This window comes from Onthophagus taurus, chromosome 6 (genome assembly GCF_036711975.1).
Source record: "Onthophagus taurus isolate NC chromosome 6, IU_Otau_3.0, whole genome shotgun sequence".
Lineage (NCBI taxonomy): Eukaryota > Metazoa > Arthropoda > Insecta > Coleoptera > Scarabaeidae > Onthophagus > Onthophagus taurus.
Genome location: NC_091971.1, coordinates 13,061,894 through 13,086,314, shown reverse-complemented (window position 1 = coordinate 13,086,314; position 24,421 = coordinate 13,061,894). Strand labels below are relative to the sequence as shown.

Below are 24,421 nucleotides of genomic sequence, written 5' to 3'. Positions count from 1 at the left end.
ATTTAGAGATTTTGACAATTTTATGGTTTATAACTAAAAATACGAAGTAGCTGGAAAGAAATTGTTTATGATTTATGTTTTTGTGATTTGTTATGAACAATTTTTATTAAAATAATTGTTGCATAAAGTTCTTAATTTTTGAGTTAAAATCCATTTTGTTGTTAAATCCATTAAAATTGATAAATTTGATATTTTAACTTCGCAGATGTTGGTAATAGTCATAGTTGGGTTACAATAGCTTATGAATTGTATTTTGTTCATCCACTACAAACAATTTTCATTCATTACATTAAGTCGTGACATTTTTAGTTTTCGAGTTATAATAATAACTATTATCCAAAAACACCAATTTAGAGAATTGAGGATTTTATACTCTATAACTAAATATACGAAGTAGCTGGAGAGAAATTGTTTATGATTTATGTTTTTTTGATTTATTATGAACAATTTTTATTAAAATAATTGTTGCATAAAGTTTTTAATTTTTGAGTGAAAACCCATTTTGTTGTGAAATTCGTCAAAATTGACAAATTTGAGGTTGGTAAGATCAAAAAATTTTCTCCATATAATGAACAAATTAATAATAAAAAACTAATAAAAACTCAATTGATGGTACGTAGGTAAATAAAATTATTTGGATGTTGTTTGTTAATGTTTTGATTTATACTGTATATGTTTTTTAAGATTTAATTTTTGTTTGAGATAACGTGATAGTTTACAGTGATTTGATGTTTTGTATATTGTTATGTACCTGATGATGGGCGAATATTACGCTCGAAACGTCGTACTTAACTTTGTAGACATGTATTAATTTAAATACAAGAAAAATTCACAAGGATAATGAAGTGTGTTACTACCAATTAAAAAATTATACAAAATTGTTTATGATTTACGTTTCTGTGATTTATTATGAACAATTTCTAAAATCCATTTTCTTCATATACTAACAACAGATACTAACAACAAAAGATTAAAAAAAAATTAGTAGATCCTCTATCACTTCTGGAAGATCATTGATGTATAGGATAAAGAGAAAAGGTCCCAATATTGATACTTGTGGGGCGCTTCGCAGAACCTTTGTCCAGTCTGAAGTAACTTTACTACCAGTTTGATCATACGAGACCACCCGCTGTTCTCTTTCTGACAAGTAAGATCTGAACCACTCCAGCGGAAGCTTCTTCATAACTTTCAACTTCTTCAATAAGATGTCATGGTGGACACTGTCAAATGCTTTAGTTAGGTCCATCATTATACAACTGGTAAGATCGTTGTTGTTAATTTCAGTTTGAATTCGTTCTAATAACTGGAAAATTGCTCTGCTGGCTTCAATTGTTGTTCTCAAAAACTTCTGCAATGTTAGCAATTAGTGCAATTGGCCGGGAATTTGTAAAATCTGATTTATTTACTTTCTTATAAATCGGTTTTACTATAGAGAGAAAACTACTCTTATTACTCGCGTTAATAGTTAATATGTGTCCATAGTCTAATACTGGTCTGCATATGGCTTTATAGATCTTCATTGCCGTGTTGGTGTGTATCCCTTTGTTTTTATAAGTTAGTGCTTGGAAGTATTTTTCCCTTCGTCTCTTTTGGTTTTGTAATGCTTGGATAGTTATTTAGGTATTTAACAGAAGGGGATGGTCTTACTCGTCGGTTGCCAGCATACACTGTTGGAGATTTTTCGCAAATGCTGTGGTTGGACCATGACTTGGAATTTTCCCGGATTGGGAGTAAGTCTCTATTTATGTAACCACTTCAATACTCTATTATATAGCGTTTGTAAATTTGATGTGGCTTTGTCCAATGTATTGCTATGTGAGATGAGCGTCGTGTTGTCTGCATATTGCAAGATATAGAGGTCAGGATTGAAATGGTTAGGATCTTCTGTGTAGATGTCATAGCAGTATATATTGTATAAGGTGGGAGAAAGGGGGGGACCGTGAGGGACGCCTTGTTTAGGTGTGAAAGGGAATGAAAGTTTGTCGCCGATTCTTACATGAAGCGTTCTATTTTTCAAAAATTCGTCTATTAAAGTAATTATGTGTCTTTTGATGCCCATTTTGAATAACGATTGAAATACAATAACAATCCCGTATGCCAAACTGTATGGAACGCTTTGTTAATGTCCAGGAACAAAGTAATAGTTTTCTTATTTAATTTGTGGTTCAGTTGGATGTTGTTTACAAGCAGAACTAACGGATGTTTAGTGGAGTTGTTTGGTTTGAATCCAAATTGGTAAATCTTCTTTCTAGGATTTTACCTATTACCCGAAGGAGTGTGATTGGTCTGTAGTTTTTGGGTAGAGGATGGTTTGAATTGGGTTTGGGGATAGCTACAATGCTACCGGTTTTCCATATATTCGATATTTGTCTCGATTTTAAACAATAATTCATAGACTTACGTATGAATTTGTGTGTGTTGGAATTGAGGTTCCTTAGTTTTGTTACTAGGTCTTTTCCTGGGGATGATTTTTTTCCTTTATTGATGTGGTCCATGTAGTCGTCTGCTTCAATATCGGCATTTGCTTCCGACACAATATTCTTGTTGTTGACGTCAAAGAAAATATTTTCTTTTGGGCTAAACGCGATGTTAAAGTGTTTTGTGTTCTTTATCTTCCCATATTAACGGTGGAATTAACCTAGATTTGCGATACTTGGTAACTTTCTTAATTTTCTGCCAAAAGGATCGTCCTTGGTCTTCATTTATTTCTTCGCATACCTTCAACCATTGATCTAGTTGGAATGTTCTGATCGCTCTTTGAATCTGTTTGTTAGCTTTGTTAAATTCTGTTTTTTTTTTAGTTAGATAGTCTCTGTATATTTTTCTTTTATTCTTCAGCATATTAACGATCTCACCTGGCAGATAGTATAGGAAGGCCGTATTTATTATTTTTGGTGTATGCGTAACGATTGATTTTGTGATTTCCTGTTCTCTTACTATACAGTATGTCCCCGTAAGGTATAATTGACGATAAATTTTTGAATTCAAATTCCATCTTTTGCAATTAAAGTCTGGATGTCATAAAACGAAATATAACCAAGTTTTACGTCAAATATCCTCAAGGTACCAAAGTTAACGCAAGACGTTTGTTAACCGTTACAGGTAAGGTGGTCTTTCTGAGCAATGTACAACAAAAGTTGATTAAGATAAAATGTTTGCTATGTTAAATTATAGCGATATACCGAATTTTATTAATTTAGGATATAAAAGCAAAGTGTGCAGATTTTTAAATCATAAGATTAACAAAACATTTTCGATCTAATCTAAATTAATATAAAAGCTTATTCAATGATATCACCACCAACACTAACACATAATTCAGCCCTTTTCCGACATTGTTTATAACTTTTTCTAATATGGTCCAACGGAATTTCTCTAATAATAGTTACAATTTTTTGTTTTAAACTAAATTTTAAATTCTTTGTAAATGGGATTTACTTATACCGACTTGAACTGCCCTTTGCATCCATTGCGTTGGTTACTGCAACAATCGACCCCGCATCATGTTCATCTAAAAGCTTTTTTTCCTTCCTTTTATTTTCCACATTGCCCGTTTCCGAAAACAACTCTCTTAATTGTTTTTTATCTACTAAAAATCCAAATTTTTCCTCAAATTGCCTTAAAACTGCATTGTAACTAATGTTCCATAGCACTGCACTATAAATATTTTATGTTGTAATGTAAACATGATCAATTAATATTTGACAATAGGCTATAGCTAAGCTATCAAATGATAATTGTTAGTTCACTCAGATTATTTGTTTTTATTGGAAAACGGAATATTACAAAAAAATTTTCAAGAAAAAACTCATTTTTTCTTTTATATGCTAAATTAATAAAATTCGGCATATCGCTATAATTTAACATAACAAACATTTTATCTTAATTAACTTTTGTTGTACATTGCTCAGAAAGACCAGTTTACCGTTGCAGGTTAACAAACTTCTTGCGTTAACTTTGGTACTTTGAGGATATTTGACGTAAAACTTGGTTATGTTTCGTTTTATGACATCCAGACTTTAATTGCAAAAGATGGGATTTGAATTCAAAAATTTATCGTCAATTATACCTTACGGGAACACAATCCAGGGACACCTGTAGATTTTTTCAGATTCATCGATAATCCGATAAATCCGTCAAAATTCATAAGTTTGGTATTTTAACTTCCCAGAAGTTGGTAATACTCTTAGTTGTACTATATTATCTTACGAATTGCGTTTTGATCATTCACTATAAACAATTTTCGTTCACTACACTATCTCGTGTCATTTTTGGTTTTCAAGTTTGTTCGTTGACAAATTTGTTTATGAGTATTTTGAGTTAATTTTTGAAAAATTACATGTTTTGATGGAGGAAATATTCCCAAGATTTGTTGTTTTTCGCTGTAACATTGTGTAATTGTTCACCTACTTATCATAACAGTCGTTATATCACAATTGTATCGCGTAAACTCTAAAGGTTATTGTGTTAATTGTTGCATCGCCGGTTTTGCCTTCAATAATTTGTCAAATTCGTTGATGATGCAATTTTGTATTGTTACTTTTCCAAGTTATGCTTTAAGATAAGTATACAATACTCAAGTATCTTAAAAGTTTGAATGAGATCTAACATTAGTTAAATAAAAATCAAGTTGGATTTTGTTAAAATAACTTATCTGTGTTGACATTTTATTAAAATATCTTAAAAATGTCTTGTTCTCCTTCATTGATTTAGAGATAAAACGCATCGTGGATGTTGGGTAGGTAGAGTTTGTTGGAGAGCGGAGGAGGAATCGATTCTGCATCCTGTGGATATCGCGCTTTGGTGGTCTTTCGACGGCGCGACTATCGGGGGCGTCTCGGCGCGCGCGCGTCCGGCGTCGAAACTTCGGGCGAATGACCCAGTTCGCGTCGGGCGGCGCACGCGGAGCGCCGTGCCGTATCGATTCGGCAACAGCACAGTCCTGTTTTGGGGGGCCCTACACGTTCTCCGGACGCCTCCGCCACCCGCATTACGACGCGCGACGACGCCGAACGACGTCGACAACTACAACGCCGCTTCCAACCGCTCCGGCATCCCGTTTTCGGTCCGGTGCGCTCTAAGAATTTCCGTTTTATTTTTATTTTTTATTTACACAAGTGCCAAAAGAAACTTATTATTAAACAAAAACGGTCGGAAACAACGACGACGTCTTTTTGTTTCAAATTTATCATGAATCAAAGGAATTAGAAAGAAAAGATCGTTTTTTAATTAGATTTGAATTAGTACTAAAAAATGGATTGTTGTAACTTTTTGCCATATAGACATCAGTATTATGGTTCGCAAAGTTATTACGACGCGTTTCCGTATCCTCACGAGTATTACGGGCATAATTACCAGGATTATTATCAACCTTATTATCATCAGCAGCAACAGTGGCAATGTTCCAATCAGTTTACAGGTATTTTAGTGACTGATTTATTTTCTTGCATTATTATGATTTTGTTATCTTATTTTGATTTGGGGGAGAATAACGTGGGATTTGGCGGGAGATTTTGTTGGCACGCCCACAACAAAACAAACATTAGACCACGTGCTTCGAAAATTTCAACTCAATAAATTAATAATTAAGATAAGAATGTTTATGAAATGTTTATAAATCACAATCTATGACTAAAACTGTTACTGTTTTATGATGACGTTGTTGGGTGAATAAGTTACAAAGAATGTGGAAATGTTTCATAACCAATTGAATTGTTTTTGCAATTTTGAATTGGTCATAAAATTCTTTGTAAGTGTTTCTTATCGAAGAATTTTTTTCCAAGTCCACTGACATCGTCCGACCTTGGCCAAATCATCGATTTTCGTGGCTAATTAATTAGCTGCGTATGGAAATACGGGCTCAATATACGAGATAAGTGTGTGTGCGCGCGGTTAACGCGTACAATGTTCACATTTACGGGAGAGAGTAACAGAGAAAGAGAAACGCCGTCGCGAAAGAGACCCGAATTAACCCTCACTAGGTCAGCGTGTCGTTTTGCTAGTTGAGAGTTAACTTCAACCCCCCCTCTCCCCAGCTTTCCCCGAACTTTGAACCTTACCGAAATTTCTTTTGGGATTTCCTTCGGAAAATCCCGACTTAGCAACAGTTTTTATCGATTTCCTTCGGTTACCCTTGAATTTAAATTAAATTTACCCGCAGGAATCGATTTCTGCGTAAGTCTAACAATCTTCTTATAAAATTTATTCGAAAAGGCGAAATAACTTTAATATTTTTTAATTTTTAGATTACGTTTACAATCCAAAAGAAGCTCGAATCAGGAAAGCAATGAGAGAAGCTTCAAGGGAACGAGCCATGGGGATCACTTTACCTTCACCTAGAGGTGGAACACGGAGAGGAAACGTCGGGAATAATCCATGGAACTTTTCGGGCGAAGATCAAATGATGATGGTAAATATTGTAATTATTATAATTCGTGGATTAAATTTATCTTTAAATAAAAGGGATTAGATTAGTTGTTTTGAGTAAAATCGATGAGGCGTCGAGACGCGCGTGCAGTTCGTTCTAATTGAATTAAGACGCGAGCGAGCTACCCAAGCAGTGGGCCAAGTGGTAGTTGGGTCGATTTTTAGCGCTTTTAATGCAGTTAGTAGTCGGTGGTGAGGGCGTCACAACGACCCCCGGGTCGATACCACCACCCTGGCGAAAAGGGGCGCATCACTCGATATTTCTAACCCCAGACTGGACGTCTACTTATACGGATTCATTTCATTTCGACTTTTTTTACAACTAAAACAACCGAAATTGAACGTTCAAAGAAGGTGGGATAAAAAATGTCCGGCGCATCCACCATTTTTTCGAAGTAATTTATTTCTTTTTCTGGTTACATAAAAACGGGCGTTGAGTGACAGAACGACGGAATTATGAATGAAAATTTAATGAAAGTAATAAAGCGACCTGTTGAATGTGAATTATACGCAGCGACGATAAAAAGTTTCGAGTTATTGCACCATGTAATGTTGGTTTTATTATTATTATTTTTTTTCTACAACTCTTACGTTAAGTTTCGCTTTGTCGGTTTTATGTTTTCTCGCAAATTTTAACTTAAAAGCCCCATTTATCATTTTAATAAAGAAAGTTAACTTCTTGATTGTATAAATATGATATAAAAATTCTTTCTTATGTGATATAATATAAAACATTATGATTATACTTGATGGTTTTAAATGAGATTGATGAAAAGTGTAAAACACAAAAACACAAAGAGGTTTTGGAAAAGTGTTGGGTTTCGATTGGGCCGTGGAAAACGGGCGGGAAAGTGCAGCATCGACCGCTCCATGGTAACGCGAGATGGAAACGCCGTTTCACTGTTTCCATGGCGACCGCTTTCAGCGTTGTGGCGCCCGTCGTTGTTACGCAACTGCAGCGTCGATACGCGAGCTGTCGACGTCCCAACACCCGGATCATCGAAACCCTACTCTCCACTAAAGAGAATAGAGAAAAATCGAAAATCAACCACTTCAATTTTTCTTTTATTTCCAACCAATTCTAATTTTTTGATCAATTTTATTACTTATTTTCAAAATTTCTAAATAATACTTTTTTTAAACATTTTGATATTGCATTTATTTATTGGTAAATCTAGTGGGTTTCAGGATTTTAAAAGTTTCTAGATATCGTGGAAGCAGTATAGTGTACGATGAAACCCTTCCAGTTTTCAAATATTGATTCGTATCGTTCAAGCTTTGTGTCTCGTTGCTAAAAATATAAACGCACATTGAAATTTTCATAAAATACAGTATTCGTTTTTTATACAGGGTCACTAATATCTATGGAAACGATCGGTAACCGAAAAATGTTAAGATAAAAATATTTTGTGTATACAGGCTCAATCAAAAATTTAATGATGAAACAAGGAACACCCTGTATATTAATCATATAGCACATCATAAACTTAAACTTAACCGTTTTCGAGATATTGAACTTTAAAAATTACTTTCTTATAAATTACACAAAAATATTTTAGTCGTATGTTGATAGTTCATCAAGTTACCTTTAAAAATTTCTATCTCCATAGCAACGCAATGATATACACAACTCAAAAATACATTTGGTTTTAATAATTTGTGCGCAAAGATAAATTACGTAACTAATTAGATAAATTCATACATTTTCAAAATTCAATATCTGAAAAACGGTTAATTTGAGATGAAACGTGATAAAATGAAATATGGAATAATAATATAAAGGTGTTTCATTAAAGAAAACGTAACTTTGTTTCGCTATAACTTTTTGATTAACCCTGTATAGTTAATTTGTCTTTATTGTCTTCATTTTAATTAATAGATTTTAAAAAACACTCTAAGTTTTGTATCTCAACATTTTTCGCTAGCTATCTTACTTTAGGACATAACCGCTCGTTTCTATATACAGGGGGTGTAATAACTTCGCCATTTGTGGTTTAACCCTTTGTATCCCGGCGGTACTTTAAAGTATCGGTAGTTTTAAACACTCATTTTAAACTGTAGTCATCTATTCGGCGCATTTAGAACTATCGGTTCTTTCTACTAAGTTTATACGAAAATATAAGTTTTATTGCAACCTTTTTTTTCTCAATATTTTTCCAATCCAACCCAACAATTATTATACATCATTTTAAAGAGAAAGCTTTGAGCTTTAATTTAGAACAAGTCTCATTCCTTAATTTCAATAAATACGACTTCCAGGAATTTTTAAATTAGCATCTTTTTTGACACTTTTAGTTTATACGAAAATGTAAGTTTTGTTTCAACATTTTTTTTTCTCAATATTTTTCCAATCCAACCCAACAAGTATTATACATCATTTTACAGAGAGAGCTTTGAACTTTAATTTAGAACAACTCTCATTCCTTAATTTCAATAAATACGGCTTCCAGGAATTTTTAAATTAGCATCTTTTTTGACACTTTTAGTTTATACGAAAATGTAAGTTTTGTTTCAACATTTTTTTTCTCAATATTTTTCCAATCCAACCCAACAATTATTATACATCATTTTAAAGAGAAAGCTTTGAGCTTTAATTTAGAGTCAGTCTCATTCCTTAATTTCAATAAATACGGCTTCCAGGAATTTTTAATTTATCATTTTTTTTGACACTTTTAGGTTGTACAAAAATGTAAGTTTTGTTTCAACATTTTTTTTTCTCAATATTTTTCCAATCCAACCCAACAATTATTATATATCATTTTAAAGAGAAAGCTTTGAGCTTTAATTTAGAACAAGTCTCATTACTTAATTGCAATAAATACGACTTCCAGGAATTTTTAAATTAGCATATTTTTTGAGACTTTTAGGTTATACGAAAATGTAAGTTTTATTTCAACATTTCTTTTCTTAATATTTTTCCAATCCAACCCAACAATTATTATACATCATCTTAAAGAGAAAGCTTTGAGCTTTAATTTAGAGTAAGTCTCATTCCTTAATTTCAATAAATACGACTTCCAGGAATTTTTAAATTAGCATCTTTTTTGACATTTTTAGGTTATATCAAAATGTAAGTTTAATTTCAACATTTTTTTTCTCAATATTTTTCCAATCCAACCCAACAATTATTATACATCATTTTAAAGAGAATGCTTTGAGCTTTAATTTAGAATAAGTCTCATTCCTTAATTTCAATAAATACGGCTTCCAGGAATTTTTAATGTAGCATCTTTTTTAACACTTTTAGGATATACGAAAATGTAAGTTTTATATCAATATTTTTTTCACAAACTTTCAAAATTTTTGACTTCTTGGGACACAAAGGGTTAAAAAAAAAGTTTCAAATAAAAAAATTCTGTATTAATTGCTTGTTTACATTGTTTTTTGTTTCATTGTTATGGCAACCAACATTATTATTTTAAATGCGATACATACGTTTTTCTTGCATATTTTGATAGAGGATAAATCCTTCTACGTAATGAACATATCAAATCATATGGTTGTATAAGAAAAAAATCGAGAAAAAATGCGTTCTCTGAACATATGAAATCAACAAATTACAATTATGACAATTATTACGTGTTATTACAAAAGAAATTGATAGTTCAAACAAATATGGCGCAATTAAGAATCCAAATATTAACACGTTGACTGCCATGAGAAGCCTAACTTGATGCACGGCAAAATTTCCACAACAGCCATGAGAAGCACCAGTTGATTTCCATGCCTATTTAATTTTAAAATTGTTCCGGCCAGAATGGATAGACTTTTAGTGACAATTGCGGCAGTCAACGTGTTAATGAAGTATGGATATGCCGAAAGAAAACGCACTCAAAGTGGAGTTTGTACACTGTTCAGTAATATTTACCGTATACACAAATTACACAATCCACAGTATCCAAAATATTAAAAAAATCCTTTAACACCGGAAGTGTTAAAAACCTTCCAAAAAGTGGACGGCCGAAGACAGCTACCAATGACGAAACTACATTAAAAGTGTGTCACCGCACCCATACATTATTAATTATTCATAATTGAAACTGTCATTTTTTTGACATTTAACATTGTCAACGGCGTTATTTCGGCACCTTCTTTGATTGAAATTTGATGATTTAATATTTTTAGAAATCGCGATTTTTCTCGATTTTTTTCTTATACAACCATATGATTTGATATGTTCATCGCATAGAGGGATTTATCCTATATCAAAGTGTGCAAAAAAATATATGCATCCCATTTAAAATTACAATGTTGGTTGCCATAGCAACGAAACAAAAAACAATACAAACAAGCAAACATCGCCAAAAAGTGCGCCGCGATTAATAAAAGAACTTGTATATAAAACATTTTTCTTTAAAACCGCAAATGGCGAAGTTATTGGCTATATTCCAGACATTCGACACACCCTGTATATCATAATCTTGATGAAATTGTTCTTCACTTTTGAGATATCCTTAAAACTATAATTGTGATGATTTGAAGTTTACTTCCCAAGCAGAAATTTTTTCCAAGTAACATCATTTTAATTGTTTGTCTAATAGTTATACAGGATGTCCCACGTAAGCGGCAAAGTACATAAATGACATTTGAGATACACAGTTCGATATCTGCAAAATGGTTAACTTTAGTTTTATGATGTGTTGTATGAGATACACATTCTTGTTTAGAGAACAGTTATAGGACACTATAAACGGAAAATATTTCTATACATAGAGGGTGTTCCTTAACGACGTACTGACATAAACATATTACCTTAAATGGAATGATATAATTTCTATTCTACACACAAAAACATGTTGACTTTGATAAGACATGTTGATACCTAGTGGTTTTAGTTTTAGAGATACATTAATTGAAGCTTTTTTATCAATTAACACTATGTCGTGGTAGGAAACTAAAAATTGGTGTAGTTTCTCCTTTGATGTTTTCAAATGGAGCGACATAGACTGTGCTGGTTTATCTTATACATTTATAAAATCGCTGTGCAATTCCTCAAATAAGTTTATCAATGTTATCGACTAATTATCAGAGTTACAGCAACGTAGAATATTTCTATACAATTTTTTGATTAAAAAATACGTAACTTTGTTTCGCCACAACTTTTTCATTGACCCTGTATACTTAATTGGTCTCTATTGTAATAGATTTTAAAAAACATTAAAACTTTTTTATCTTCGCTAGCTATCTTACTCTAGGAAATAACCGGTCGTCTCCATACATATGAGCGACCCTGTATAATCTTGATAAAATTGTTCTTCACTTTTGAGTTATCCTTATTAATATAACTCATAATTAAAAAAATCCCAATGATTTTAAGTTTAACCAGAAAACTTTTTTCAAGTAGCATCTTCATAATTGTTTGCTTAATAATTATACAGGTGTCCCACGTAAACGCCAAAGCACATAAATGGTATTAAGAGCCGAGATACACCGTTAGTCGTTCTTTAGAGAAAAGTTGTAGGAAGTTTACCACATAAACGGAAAATTATCTTCCATAATGAAGTACTCACATAAACATGTTATTTTAAATGGAAAAACAACACAAAAACATGTTGACTTTGATAAGATATGTTGAAAGCACTGGGTAGCTTTTAGTTTTTGAGATATATTGATTAGAAGCTTTTTTTATCAATTAACACTATGTGCTGAGTTGCTCAGCCAAAGGTTGAGCTAGAAGGTTAAAAATTGGTATAGTTTCTTCTTGGATATCCTCAAATGGAGCGACATTGATTATAACGGTCTATCTCATACAGAGTGTTCCAAAAATGTAACTACTGTTTTAATATAGTCAATTGCAAAAAACTCGAAAATTTTAAATGGAACACCCATTTTTTTGATTAGCTTATCAAATAGAGAATTTAATAACAAATTTTCAGTACATGTCAAACGGTTCAGTACAAATATTCAACAACAATTTAATCACAATCTAGATATCTTGCGCTAACTTTATTTTGAATAGGATTTTAATATTTATCTTGTTGAGTTCGTATAATTAAAGACCCTCAAAAGTTTAGATACGTTTATAAAATCGCTGTGCAATTCCTCAAATAAGTTTATCAATATTATCGATTAATTGTCAGAGTTACATCAACGCAGAATATTTTATCTTTAGTAAATTGAGTTACTCCAGACATAAAAATTGGTTATAAATGAGTAATGTTCAAAAGTTGTTTTACCGTGATTGATAGAATAGGTAGTCTCTAATTTGTGTGATAATATTTAAGTGTTTGTGACGATTTAGGTTTGTTCAACTGCATGTTGTAAACCAGAACATTGAAAAATTGTGACTGTTTCATCTGCATATGCAAATATGCTACAGTTATACATACCATTTTTGCGTATGATCAATAAAATGGGTGAAATATGAGAGGTGACGTTTTTCTAAACGATTTTGTAGACGAGATAGTTATTTAAAACCTGTTACAACTATTAAAGGATTAATGTTTAATATTGCCGCCGGAGAGTGAGCTTCATTAAATGAAATTACAGCGCTTTTGAAATTTGATGATGCGGTGAAGTGGTGGGGAGTGAAAGTTTTATTCAAATAAATCACATTTATGTTGGTCGTTTTTTCTATTTATATGTTGCTGTTTTATATTATTCTTCTCGGTGATTTCTATATATATTTTAATATTTTTTTTTAATCTTAACGAGAAGCAATTTGTTTACGTTTGATAACGGCAAAGAATATAAAAGTTCCAAACTTACATGTAACAACTTCCAAACTGCACTCGGACCGTATTTAGACATATTTCCAAATCAAATGTTAGTAAAGTGAGTAAGTGGCAACCAAGGACAGTAGAATCTAACAGGACTGCTACATCCATTGTATTTTTGTAGTCCACCAGGGATTGGTTGCCCGCACTCTACGTCACACTATTTGCCACGCCTGGTAACTGTCTGCGTTTTTAGAGGTTATATGATAGACATTAATACGTCTAAAAACACAAAACTTCAAAAATAATATGAATACGTCTAGGATATAACCTCTAAAAATACACAACAAACACATAGACCATAACAACAGCTGGGCGTGGAAAATGGTGTGACGTAGTTTGCGGGCAGGTTGTCACAACAATGGATGTAACAGTCCTGTTAGATTCTACTGTCCTTGAGTGGCAACATATTTTGGTTGATGTAGTAAAAAGGAATTCATGAGTAATTTTATAAAACACTTATAAAACGAGTTCTAATGGAATTTGAACTTGAAATGATGAAACATCCTATTTGTCGATAACTAAGAACCTTACAAATCTATTATAGAAGAAACCACATAACCTTCATATATGAGAAAAATTGTGTCAAAGTTTCAAAACAAACAAGCTGGAAACAAAGAATTCACGAGGTCTCCAAGTACGAGAAATAAAAATCCTAAATGTTTACCTCATAGGGAATAATAAAATAAACCTCCATTTAAGAGAAAAGTAACCCAATTTCAAAATGAAAAAGTTTGAAAGTGATGTTGTGGCATCCGTTAAGTATTTTGAAGGGCTTTTTAATAAGTCACTGAAAATCTTAACATCTTTACTTATTACCTGAAAAATAATGTTGTTTATTACATGCAAGGATATATTTTTACGTTAAGGTTATGAAGGTTTATTCTTGATTGAGAGATCGTGGTTGAGGTGTCCCTGACCTATGTATACATAGAACTATTGTAAACCAAGGCCGCGAAAAATTATCGTTAGTTGACGGCTGATAGATTATTGATGAGCTCGCTTACGGTTAAGACGTTTTATGAATTATTAATGTTATCATTATATATGAAGGTCTTGATATAGAAACATCTATTATGTACCAAAACAGCGAAGATTTTTCGTTGATTGATGTTAAGATTATAGCCGAGATCGAGTGCATCAATCAGAACCAAGATGTTGGTTTAGATGTAATTATTGCATATCAAGATTGTAAATGTTTATCGTTGATCTTCGAGAGGTCATAGCTAAGATTACCAAGGCGTTCTAACACATTTCAAAGTGGACCAAGTTAGTCAGTCATTAAGTTTTTTTTCTTGAGAGTGATGAACTGACAATATAGAAAGTTTTCTCGAAAAAATCTACTATATACAGCTAGAGTCTAGACATTTTTGTCACACTTATCTTTTGCATACTTACAAAGAATAATTTCTCCATATCTTATTGATTAATTATTGAAAAAAAATTTTCATTTCTGCTGGAAATTTTGATTATACTGCTTTTTTTGTCTCATTAAGTACCCAAGAATTTATAAATTTAAATACTTATCTTGATACGTTTCATTCCATTAATAACAGATTGAAAGAAAAGTATTCGATTCATCAAATCATTTATAATTACTCCTACCTAAGTAGTTATGTGAAGTGATCGAATAATTTATCAACCGAATTTTGTGCCGCTTTGTAAGCTACTCCAAAATTACGCGCTCAGTTTGGGTCATATGCTCGGAAAGCAGCAAATAATATTAGCGTAGATGGGATGCAGATAACTTAGCAGTGTGGGTAATGCTACGCCATCCCGGTAACCACGACAACTGTATAGGTTACGAACCTTGCTTAAAATCGTAAATCACTCTTTAATAACGATCATCAAACTCGTACAAATTGTATAAGTCATAATAAGATTGTTATTTTACATCGATATTTTATGCTTTAGATCTTTATTGCAGCAAGTAAACACTTGTACGAAAATCTTTTTCCAAATGGGTAAAAATAATTTCTTTAAAACGTCTTATTAGTGTCAAAATTTTCATTCTTAACTACATCGCAAATCTATGACATTTGAGTGCATGCAAATTAGAATTAATAGGACTCATTCACTTTTAAGCAATTTATATTTTGCTTTGTAATTTTAAATTTTGTCATTATCCAATTTACTTCCGCAACATGCACCGAGAAAGTGCGATTTCTTTTGCATTAGACAATCAATTCTTTTTATCACCACCGCGAATTGGCAAATTCCTGAAATATTCCATTTAAGTGGTCTGCACAAGGAGTTTTTGCAAAGGAACTAAACTGGTTGGTAACTTAGGTGATTAACCAGTTACTGACTCATTATTGACCACACAAAACCTGTGGTTTGTTCAGTTTAGTCATGGGTGCAGACAAAAAGGACTTTCCTATATATATATATATACAAGTGATACAACTGCTGTTGTAGATGACATAACAACTTTAGTGTAGCAGTTCTCAGATTGTATTTAGCCAACAATTTCGTTAACTTGTAAGATTTTCTGCCCTGGCAGTGGAAATACGTGAGATGAGGTTATCAGTGTAATACTTGCTTTTCGCTTAATTATGTAATTAGGTATGACGATTCACAATTTTGTATTCCTATAATTAAAATAGAGAACACACCTGTCAATTTTACCACGTTGCCGATCTCACCCACGTCTGTTCTGCTTCATGTTTTTTTGAGTAGTCAGGATGCAGAAAATTATATAAAATCGAACTTTTTTCCATTTCTGCCACGAAGAAAAGGTTGTTGGTCATTTATTCTGCTGGACCACTTGGATCTGGAAACTTAAATCACTCGACATGCCATTAACTCGGTCATTTTTGTCAATCACAGACGAGTCCGCAATCAATAACGCCATGGATGATCCCATTTGAATAGTTCCTTTCCACTAGCTCCGTGTGCAAACGGTCTTAGTTTACCAAAGTAGGAAATTTTAGGTTTGTACCAAGAAAAGTTTCTAATTGATTGGAAACTCGTTTTACACTTGCCCATGTCAAATAATGTACTCATATTTCAGTACATTTATTTGCATTATTTGACACGTGCGATTAAATTTCAGGTTTCATACATGTCTATTAGAACACTTTATTAATGACATAAAAGCAGTTAAAGAATTATCTAAATCTTACAGTTTGCAAAATGTATCAGATTTCTGTAATATTTTTGTTAAGCAGAAATATTACAGAAATCTGATACATTTTGCAAACTGTAAGATCAGCAGAATGACATTATCATACTTCAGTTTTTTGGCCAAATAAATTGGTGGAGTGTGTATTGATATCTGGTAGAGTGTGTTGTATAATAGCTATTTATACTTGCTTAGATTAACTTTCGTAGATAATTTAATCTACTGAGATGACTTTCAAGAATTTTGAATCTTCCGTAATGACTCATGTACTACCTCAAAAGACCTTCCACAGAATAAGCATCAATGACCAAACATCAAGGTATCGATGAAGTATGATACTTTGGTATACACATCTTTAATTTAATCCATAAAAAGATTGAACCTAATTATTACCATTTTTTATTTATAAGCTCTAAATCGATTAAACATTAAAATTGTTGATTTTCGAAAATTAACTCAATTATAACTCAAAAACTAAAAGCGATGGAGAAAAACTTTTTATGCATAAAACCTTAGTAATGGACCATAAAGACTAAATCCATAACAAGATTGAGCCCAATTATTACTATTTTTTATTTATAAGCTCTAAATCGATTAAACATCAAAATTGTTGATTTTTGAAAATTAACTCAATTATAACGCAAAAACTAAAAGCGATGGGGAAATACTTTTTATACATAAAACCTTAGTAATGGGCCATAAAGACTAAATCCATAACAAGATTGAACCCAATTATTACTATTTTTTATTTATAAGCTCTAAATCGATTAAACATCAAAATTGTTGATTTTTGAAAATTAACTCAATTATAACTCAAAAACTAACAGCGATGGGGAAATACTTTTTATACATAGAACCTTAGTAATGGACCATAAAGACAAGATCCATAAAAAGATTGAACCCAATTATTACCATTTTTTATTTATAAGCTCTAAATCGATTAAACGTCAAAATTGTTGATTTTCGAAAATTAATTCAATTATGACTCAAAAACTAAAAGCGATGGGGAAAGACTTTTTATACATAAAACCTTAGTAATGGGCCATAAAGACTAAATCCATAACAAGATTGAACCCAATTATTACCATTTTTTATTTATAAGCTCTAAATCGATTAAACATCAAAATTGTTCATTTTCGAATATTAACTCAATCATAACTCATAAACTAAAAGCGATGGGAAAATATTTTTTATACATAAAAACTTAGTAATGGACCATAAAGACTAGATCCATAACAAGATTGAACCCAATTATTACTATTTTTTATTTATAAGCTCTAAATCGATTAAACATCAAAATTGTAGATTTTTGAAAATTAACTGAATTATAACTCAAAAACTAACAGCTATGGGGAAATACTTTTTATACATAATACCTTAGTAATGGACCATAAAGACAAGATCCATAAAAAGATTGAACCCAATTATTACCATTTTTTATTTATAAGCTCTAAATCGATTAAACATCAAAATTGTTGATTTTCGAAAATTAACTCAATCATAACTCAAAAACTAAAAGCGATGGAGAAATACTTTCTATACATAAAACTTTAGTAATGGGCCATAAAGACTAAATCCATAACAAGATTGAACCCAATTATTACCATTTTTTGTTTATAAGCTCTAAATCGATTAAAAATCAAAATTGTTGATTTTCAAAAATTAACTCAATTATAACTCAAAAACTAAAAGCGATGGGGAAATACTTTTTATACATAAAACTTTAGTAATGGGCCATAAAGACTAGATCCATAACAAGATTGAACTCAATTATTACCATTTTTTATTTATATCGATATATAAGCTCTAAATCAATGGTGACCATAACGTCGATTGCCAAAAAAAATCATGAATCTGAAATATCTATATCTTGGCCTCAGAGCAAAAAAAAGGAAGGTTACTTTAAACCCTTCGGTCGATCTTGACAAGACATTTATATGAAAAGTCGATCTTGATCAAAAATTAGTGGACAACACTGGTCTAAACAATTATTGAATCTGCGTCGATCAAATAATTTGTAACTTTGCAAATATTTTGTACTATACAATAAGTATGTATCCCCTTAGCATATCATAAGTGAAACTGCGTACATCTTGCAACAATCCTTCCCTCTATCCTTTCATTCTTCCCTCTATCCTTTTACTCTTTCCTCGTATTTCACTGCTCTTCTCCCAGCCTCCATCCTTATTAAGTCCACCTTAACCTCTTCCTTCACTATATACCCTGGAGTCTCCCTTGCCAACCTTAGTACCCATCTTCCTCCAATACCTTGTTTACACATCCTCAAGCATTCCTTGTTCTCTTCATCCCCATACTTCTGCGTCATACATCATTCCGCTTCTTACCAATGTATAGAACTTACCAGATCATATTTGTATTTAGAACACAAAACTGTTCTCTCATAGGTTTGGGCAAAGATTCCAGTATATCACGTTATTATTTAATCATAGATCATATAAATATTGGCGTCAAAGCCCTTGTAGATGAAGTTTTCAAAAAAGCAGTTATAGAAGACAAAGGCAAAAATCGTCCACATGGACATCCAGAAAACGAACCATTAGGGCTATATGATTTCTGATGATTTTTTATTCAAATCATTTCATTCTGCCACGAGACACACCTTCAGACTTTTGACTTAGATGACTACAAATGCTGCGATCATCCGAGATTTTTTTTGGCTGTTCAGTTAAATTTGAAAATAATCATTCAAGGTTACATTACAAAAATTTGTGTGAAATTTAAGACAACGATTGTAAGAACATATCCCACAATGAGTGTCTTTGTTGACCTGGACATAGAACTATTCCCTTAAATATGCAAGTTTGATTAAAACAAACTTAAACTATTAAATTGACTATTTTACCTATTATCTAGAAACACTGAACATGAACAAATCTTATTGGTTTTATGTTTCAGGGTCCTCATGGTGTTCGTATGATGAACTCTCCAATGTGTACATCCCCAGGATTTAATTCAATGTCAAACACATCAAACGGTGGAGGATTTATGCCACCGATTCATTACACAAAACATTTACACCCGATGAGTCATCATTCCTCACAAAATTTTGTGCAGGTATAAATCGTAGTAACTTGTTTATAACTTTTTTATTATAACTTTTAATTTAATTTTAGAATAATTCTCCAAGAATTCCACAACAACCTGAAATTTGGCATCCATACGAAGAAATGCGAAGTAACTCAACGGGCCCGTATATAATTTCACCTCCTCATCAAATGCACGGATACCAACAACACTTGGAAACAACGTTTCGAGCGAAACCGAAAACAGAAGTGGATGTTTTTCCAAATCAAGAACACCACCATCAAACGATTTCGAGTAATTGTGAAAGACAAGAAATTGAAAAAATTACAATGCGAGAACCGGTTTTTGAAAATAAATTGGATAGTATTCAACCGTTGGAAACGGATGGAGGAGAAAATGAATCTTACGTAGGGTTTGGAGAAGGAAATTTTGAAAATAAAGAAGAAACCAAGCCGAAAAAGGTAAAATCAACATCGGGGGAAAGTCTTAAACCTAAAAAAGCATTACCGGATTTTAACGAAGCTTTCGGTTCGACGGAAAGGGGTCGCTTTCAACGACCGCCGAATAATAAAGGTTTTCTCGATTACTTTATGCAAACCGAAAATGATTTAAAATTTTTAGATTTTCAACTATAAATGAGTTCATAGTCGAAATTTATTGTTTAAGGAAAAAATGATTGATGGCCGAAATGTACAATTAGTAAATTTTTAAATTTAATCCATAGGCCGTCTATGTAAGATGTATAAAAAAATATGTCGTTTATTTTAAAGGAAACGTGTTTTGTTAATCAAATTTTATTAATCAAAAATTAATTGTTAATTTTATGTTTTGTGATTGAAATTTTAACGGAGATGAACCCGAAATGTTTAAAAAAAATGATATCGTTCAAAATTATAATAGTGCCTTGCCAAAGGGGACTGTAATGTATTTGAAAAAAAAATTAGTTTCGTTTCAATTTAAATTTTGAAAAATGATCAGGCGTTTTCGAGTCGACATATTCGTTTGGGACCAAGCGCTATAGTTTTTATTATTATTTTATAGGATTATGACCTATAAGAAAGTAATATATTGGACGAAAACGGTGGATGATTATGATTATGACACGAAATATGAATAAATTATTTATTTCCGGTAAATATTGGGTGTCCTAATCATGCTTCAAAAACTCTTAACCACAAAAAAATATGCTATGATAATGATGATAAAGTGTATGTAGTTAAGTGATTTTGTGATATGATTGTGACACCATGTACGTAATGTAAATATTGAATGATTCTAGTCAAGGTGAAAAATTTACTCAAACATGAAAGAAGAGAAAAAAGATGTGTGAAATGTTCTCACAATACTTAACAGGGTTTAAACAACATATTAGCCATTAATAAGAACATGAAGTTAAAACAGAACATGTAAATACCTACCTGTAAATTAGTTAGTTAAATCTCAATTTTCCATGACACCAACTAACATTTTTTTAATAGGAAATAATTGATAATGAGGAAGAAAAATGATAGTTGGAACAATTTCTAGTAGAAACTCTGTATATTATACATAAGTCCTTAAATTAAATTAAAATTGGGACAAAAAAATTTATTGTATGTAATTTTAAAAAAATTTCAAACAAAAAAGTGGTTGTGCCTTAGTAGATACGTCAAAATTATATTATTATATTAAAAGGAAAAAAATTGTATGAGCTTCCCAACAAAAAAAAAATTCCTCGGTTGTTTTTAAGTTCTCATTTTGGAGACATTGTAAATAGTTCATTATAATATGTTTGATGCTTCCATGTTTGCCAATACTTTCCTTTATTGACCAAAAGAAACTCAAAAATAAAAAAAAAATCAAAGTAATCTTGCGGATTAAACAGTTCGAAAGGTCCATTAAATATTGAGGTATTTGCTCAGATTTTTAATTTTTCGAGCGGTTTTAAATTTAAAAGAAGAAAACAAATAATATTAATAATATACTGATAAATTAAAATTAATTTAATGAAATAGAACCAGTAACACCACAGATTTAAATTGTGTACAAAGATATATTTAAAGAGACGCGAAGAGAACCGTAATAATAACGATTATACATATTATTATATTGTATGTTGTACCTTAGATTTTGAGAAACCAAAAAAAAACGTAGTCGAGAGTTTACAACCGTACATTTTTGATTCGTTATTATAAGTGAGCAAAAAAAAAAACAAACCGTGACTGAAAATCAAAGATGTACCACTAAAAATATGTTATTTTGATTCATATCAAGTGATATAAATAAATATATATATATATTATATGAATGAAATAAAATAGTGATTCCGAGAACGAAATAAAAATTGTTTAGCAGAATTTGGTTTTATTTACAATTTTACCCATCAAAAATATCTCGGAAAAAGTAAAAAAAAAAAAATTATTAGTCTTAAATGAATAGATTAATAAGTTATGATTTAGTAATTCAGATTTTGACATCTTTATTTGGCAGAATTATAATTTATATTTTTTATGACATTGTTTGAAGAAGCGGTTTTGACTAGTTTAGAACCCGGTTTGGACTGAGAAGTTTTGGTATATTTGGTTAAGTCAAAAGTATGTTTTTATTTCTAACCTTTTCAGTTTTGACCAAGAATCCCTGAATTTCGGCTAATTGTTTCTGGGTTAATTGATATATCTTTGAATAGTGCAATGATTTATTGCTGTCTGCTGATGCAGCTTTTTAATCTGGTTATCAGATGTTTATGTCTAGCCTATCATCTCTATGTATATATGATACTCTAACTCATAACCAGGGCACGGAACATTTGTAACGAATCTGGATTAAAAAACAGCATACTGTTCAGTGGGAAATTAAAATTTCAAGTTAGAAAAAAATTGTGTTAACAAAAATTGTTTCTGGAACAATTCTAGACAAACTTTGTCAACAATTTTTTTTGATTTAATCAATAATTAAGGAGATAACCTCAAAATAATAATTTTTCCGTTTTTATACATAATTATACTTAGATGCTTAATTAATAGAGATGTAAACATTTTTTATTAAGATAATTGATTCAAAATCGAAATTGAAACAAATTTTATTTAAAACATTTTTTAATAAACACAATAATTGTTGAGATAATTAATTTTGATAATATACTATTCAGAGGGAAATTATTTAAATTTCAAGTTAGCAAAAAAATGTATTAACAAACACTGTTCCTGAAGTAATTCTAAACAAATTTTGTTAACAAAATTTTTTGATTAAATCAATAATAAGGATATAACCTCAAAAATATTAATTTTTGTAGCATACTGTTCAGTGGAAAATTAAAATTTCAAGTTAGAAAAAAATTATGTTAACAAAAATTGTTTCTGAAACAATTCTAAACAAACTTTGTCAACAATATTTTTTGATTTAATCAATAATTAAGGAGATAACCTCAAAATAATAATTTTTCCGATTTTATACATAATTATACTTAGATGCTTAATTAATAGAGATGTAAAAATTTTTTATTAAGATAATTGATTCAAAATCGAAATTGAAACAAATTTTATTTAAAACATTTTTTAATAAAAACAATAATTATTGAGATAAGTAATTTTGATAGCATACTATTCAGAGGGAAATTAAAATTTCAAGTTAGCAAAAAAATGTATTAACAAACACTGTTCCTGAAGTAATTCTAAACAAATTTAGTTAACAAAATTTTTTGATTAAATCAACAATAAGGATATAACCTCAAAAATATTAATTTTTGTAGCATACTGTTCAGTGGGAAATTAAAATTTCAAGTTAGAAAAAAATTATGTTAACAAAAATTGTTCCTGAAATAATTCTAAACAAGCTTTGTCAACAATTTTTTTTGATTTAATCAATAATTAAGGAGATAACCTCAAAATAATAATTTTTCCGTTTTTATACATAATTATACTTAGATGCTTAATTAATAAAGATGTAAAAATTTTTTATTAAGATAATTGATTCAAAATCGAAATTGAAACAAATTTTATTTAAAACATTTTTTAATAAACACAATAATTGTTGAGATAATTAATTTTGATAATATACTATTCAGAGGGAAATTATTTAAATTTCAAGTTAGCAAAAAAATGTATTAACAAACACTGTTCCTGAAGTAATTCTAAACAACTTTTGTTAACAAAATTTTTTGATTAAATCAACAATAAGGATATAACCTCAAAAATATTAGTTTTTGTAGCATACTGTTCAGTGGGAAATTAAAATTTCAAGTTAGAAAAAAATTATATTAACAAAAATTGTTCCTGAAATAATTCTAAACAAGCTTTGTCAACAATTTTTTTTGATTTAATCAATAATTAAGGAGATAACCTCAAAATAATAATTTTTCCGTTTTTATACATAATTATACTTAGATGCTTAATTAATAAAGATGTAAAAATTTTTTATTAAGATAATTGATTCAAAATCGAAATTGAAACAAATTTTATTTAAAACATTTTTTAATAAACACAATAATTGTTGAGATAATTAATTTTGATAATATACTATTCAGAGGGAAATTATTTAAATTTCAAGTTAGCAAAAAAATGTATTAACAAACACTGTTCCTGAAGTAATTCTAAACAAATGTTGTTAATAAATATTTTTGATTTGATCAATAATTAAGAACATAATATCAAAAAAAATTTTATATATATATTTTTTTTATTGAGAAAATCGTTTCAGAATTTAATTTAGAACAACTTTTGTATGAAATTTTCTGCTAAAAACGAGTGGAGGGGGGAAATCGTATCGTTTTGTTACAAAAGTTCCGTGCCCTACTCATAACTCATAACTGACGTCAACGGATAAGCATCGTACTCTTTAATTAATACTCAGAATCAGAGCTTGAAGTGTAAAAATGTTAAATATTGAACAACTTAGAGTGTACATTTATTAGAATATCTATGTCTAGAGTGTAATACTATACTTATTTACGACCAACAGGAGGGATAAAAGTGGTAAATTTGCGAACAAAATTTGATAACGCAATCATCACTGCAAGCACAATTACTGCTTCATCATATGCTGTATGAATATGAATTTGATGTTAAATTTCAAGCTATATGACCTTTAAAGATTAAGAGTTATTCATAAACCTGCTAAATATTATAACCTATCA

General features: G+C 30.6%; 1 protein-coding gene across 3 annotated transcripts in view; it reads left to right on the top strand.

The window, feature by feature from the left end:
- Positions 1 to 24,421, top strand: part of LOC111417811 (transcription factor Sox-1a-like) — a 35,955-nt gene that overhangs the window by 7,640 nt on the left and 3,894 nt on the right. For 2 of the 3 annotated variants that reach the window (XM_023050189.2, XM_071196498.1), the window contains exons 3-5: positions 6,246 to 6,409; positions 19,183 to 19,341; positions 19,401 to 19,772. In XM_023050189.2, coding sequence (XP_022905957.2) covers positions 6,246 to 6,409; positions 19,183 to 19,341; positions 19,401 to 19,772 — 695 coding nt within the window. Of the gene's footprint in view, positions 1 to 5,177; positions 5,420 to 6,245; positions 6,410 to 19,182; positions 19,342 to 19,400; positions 19,773 to 24,421 lie in introns of those variants that run through there. The other variant, XM_023050190.2, reaches the window with a different exon arrangement.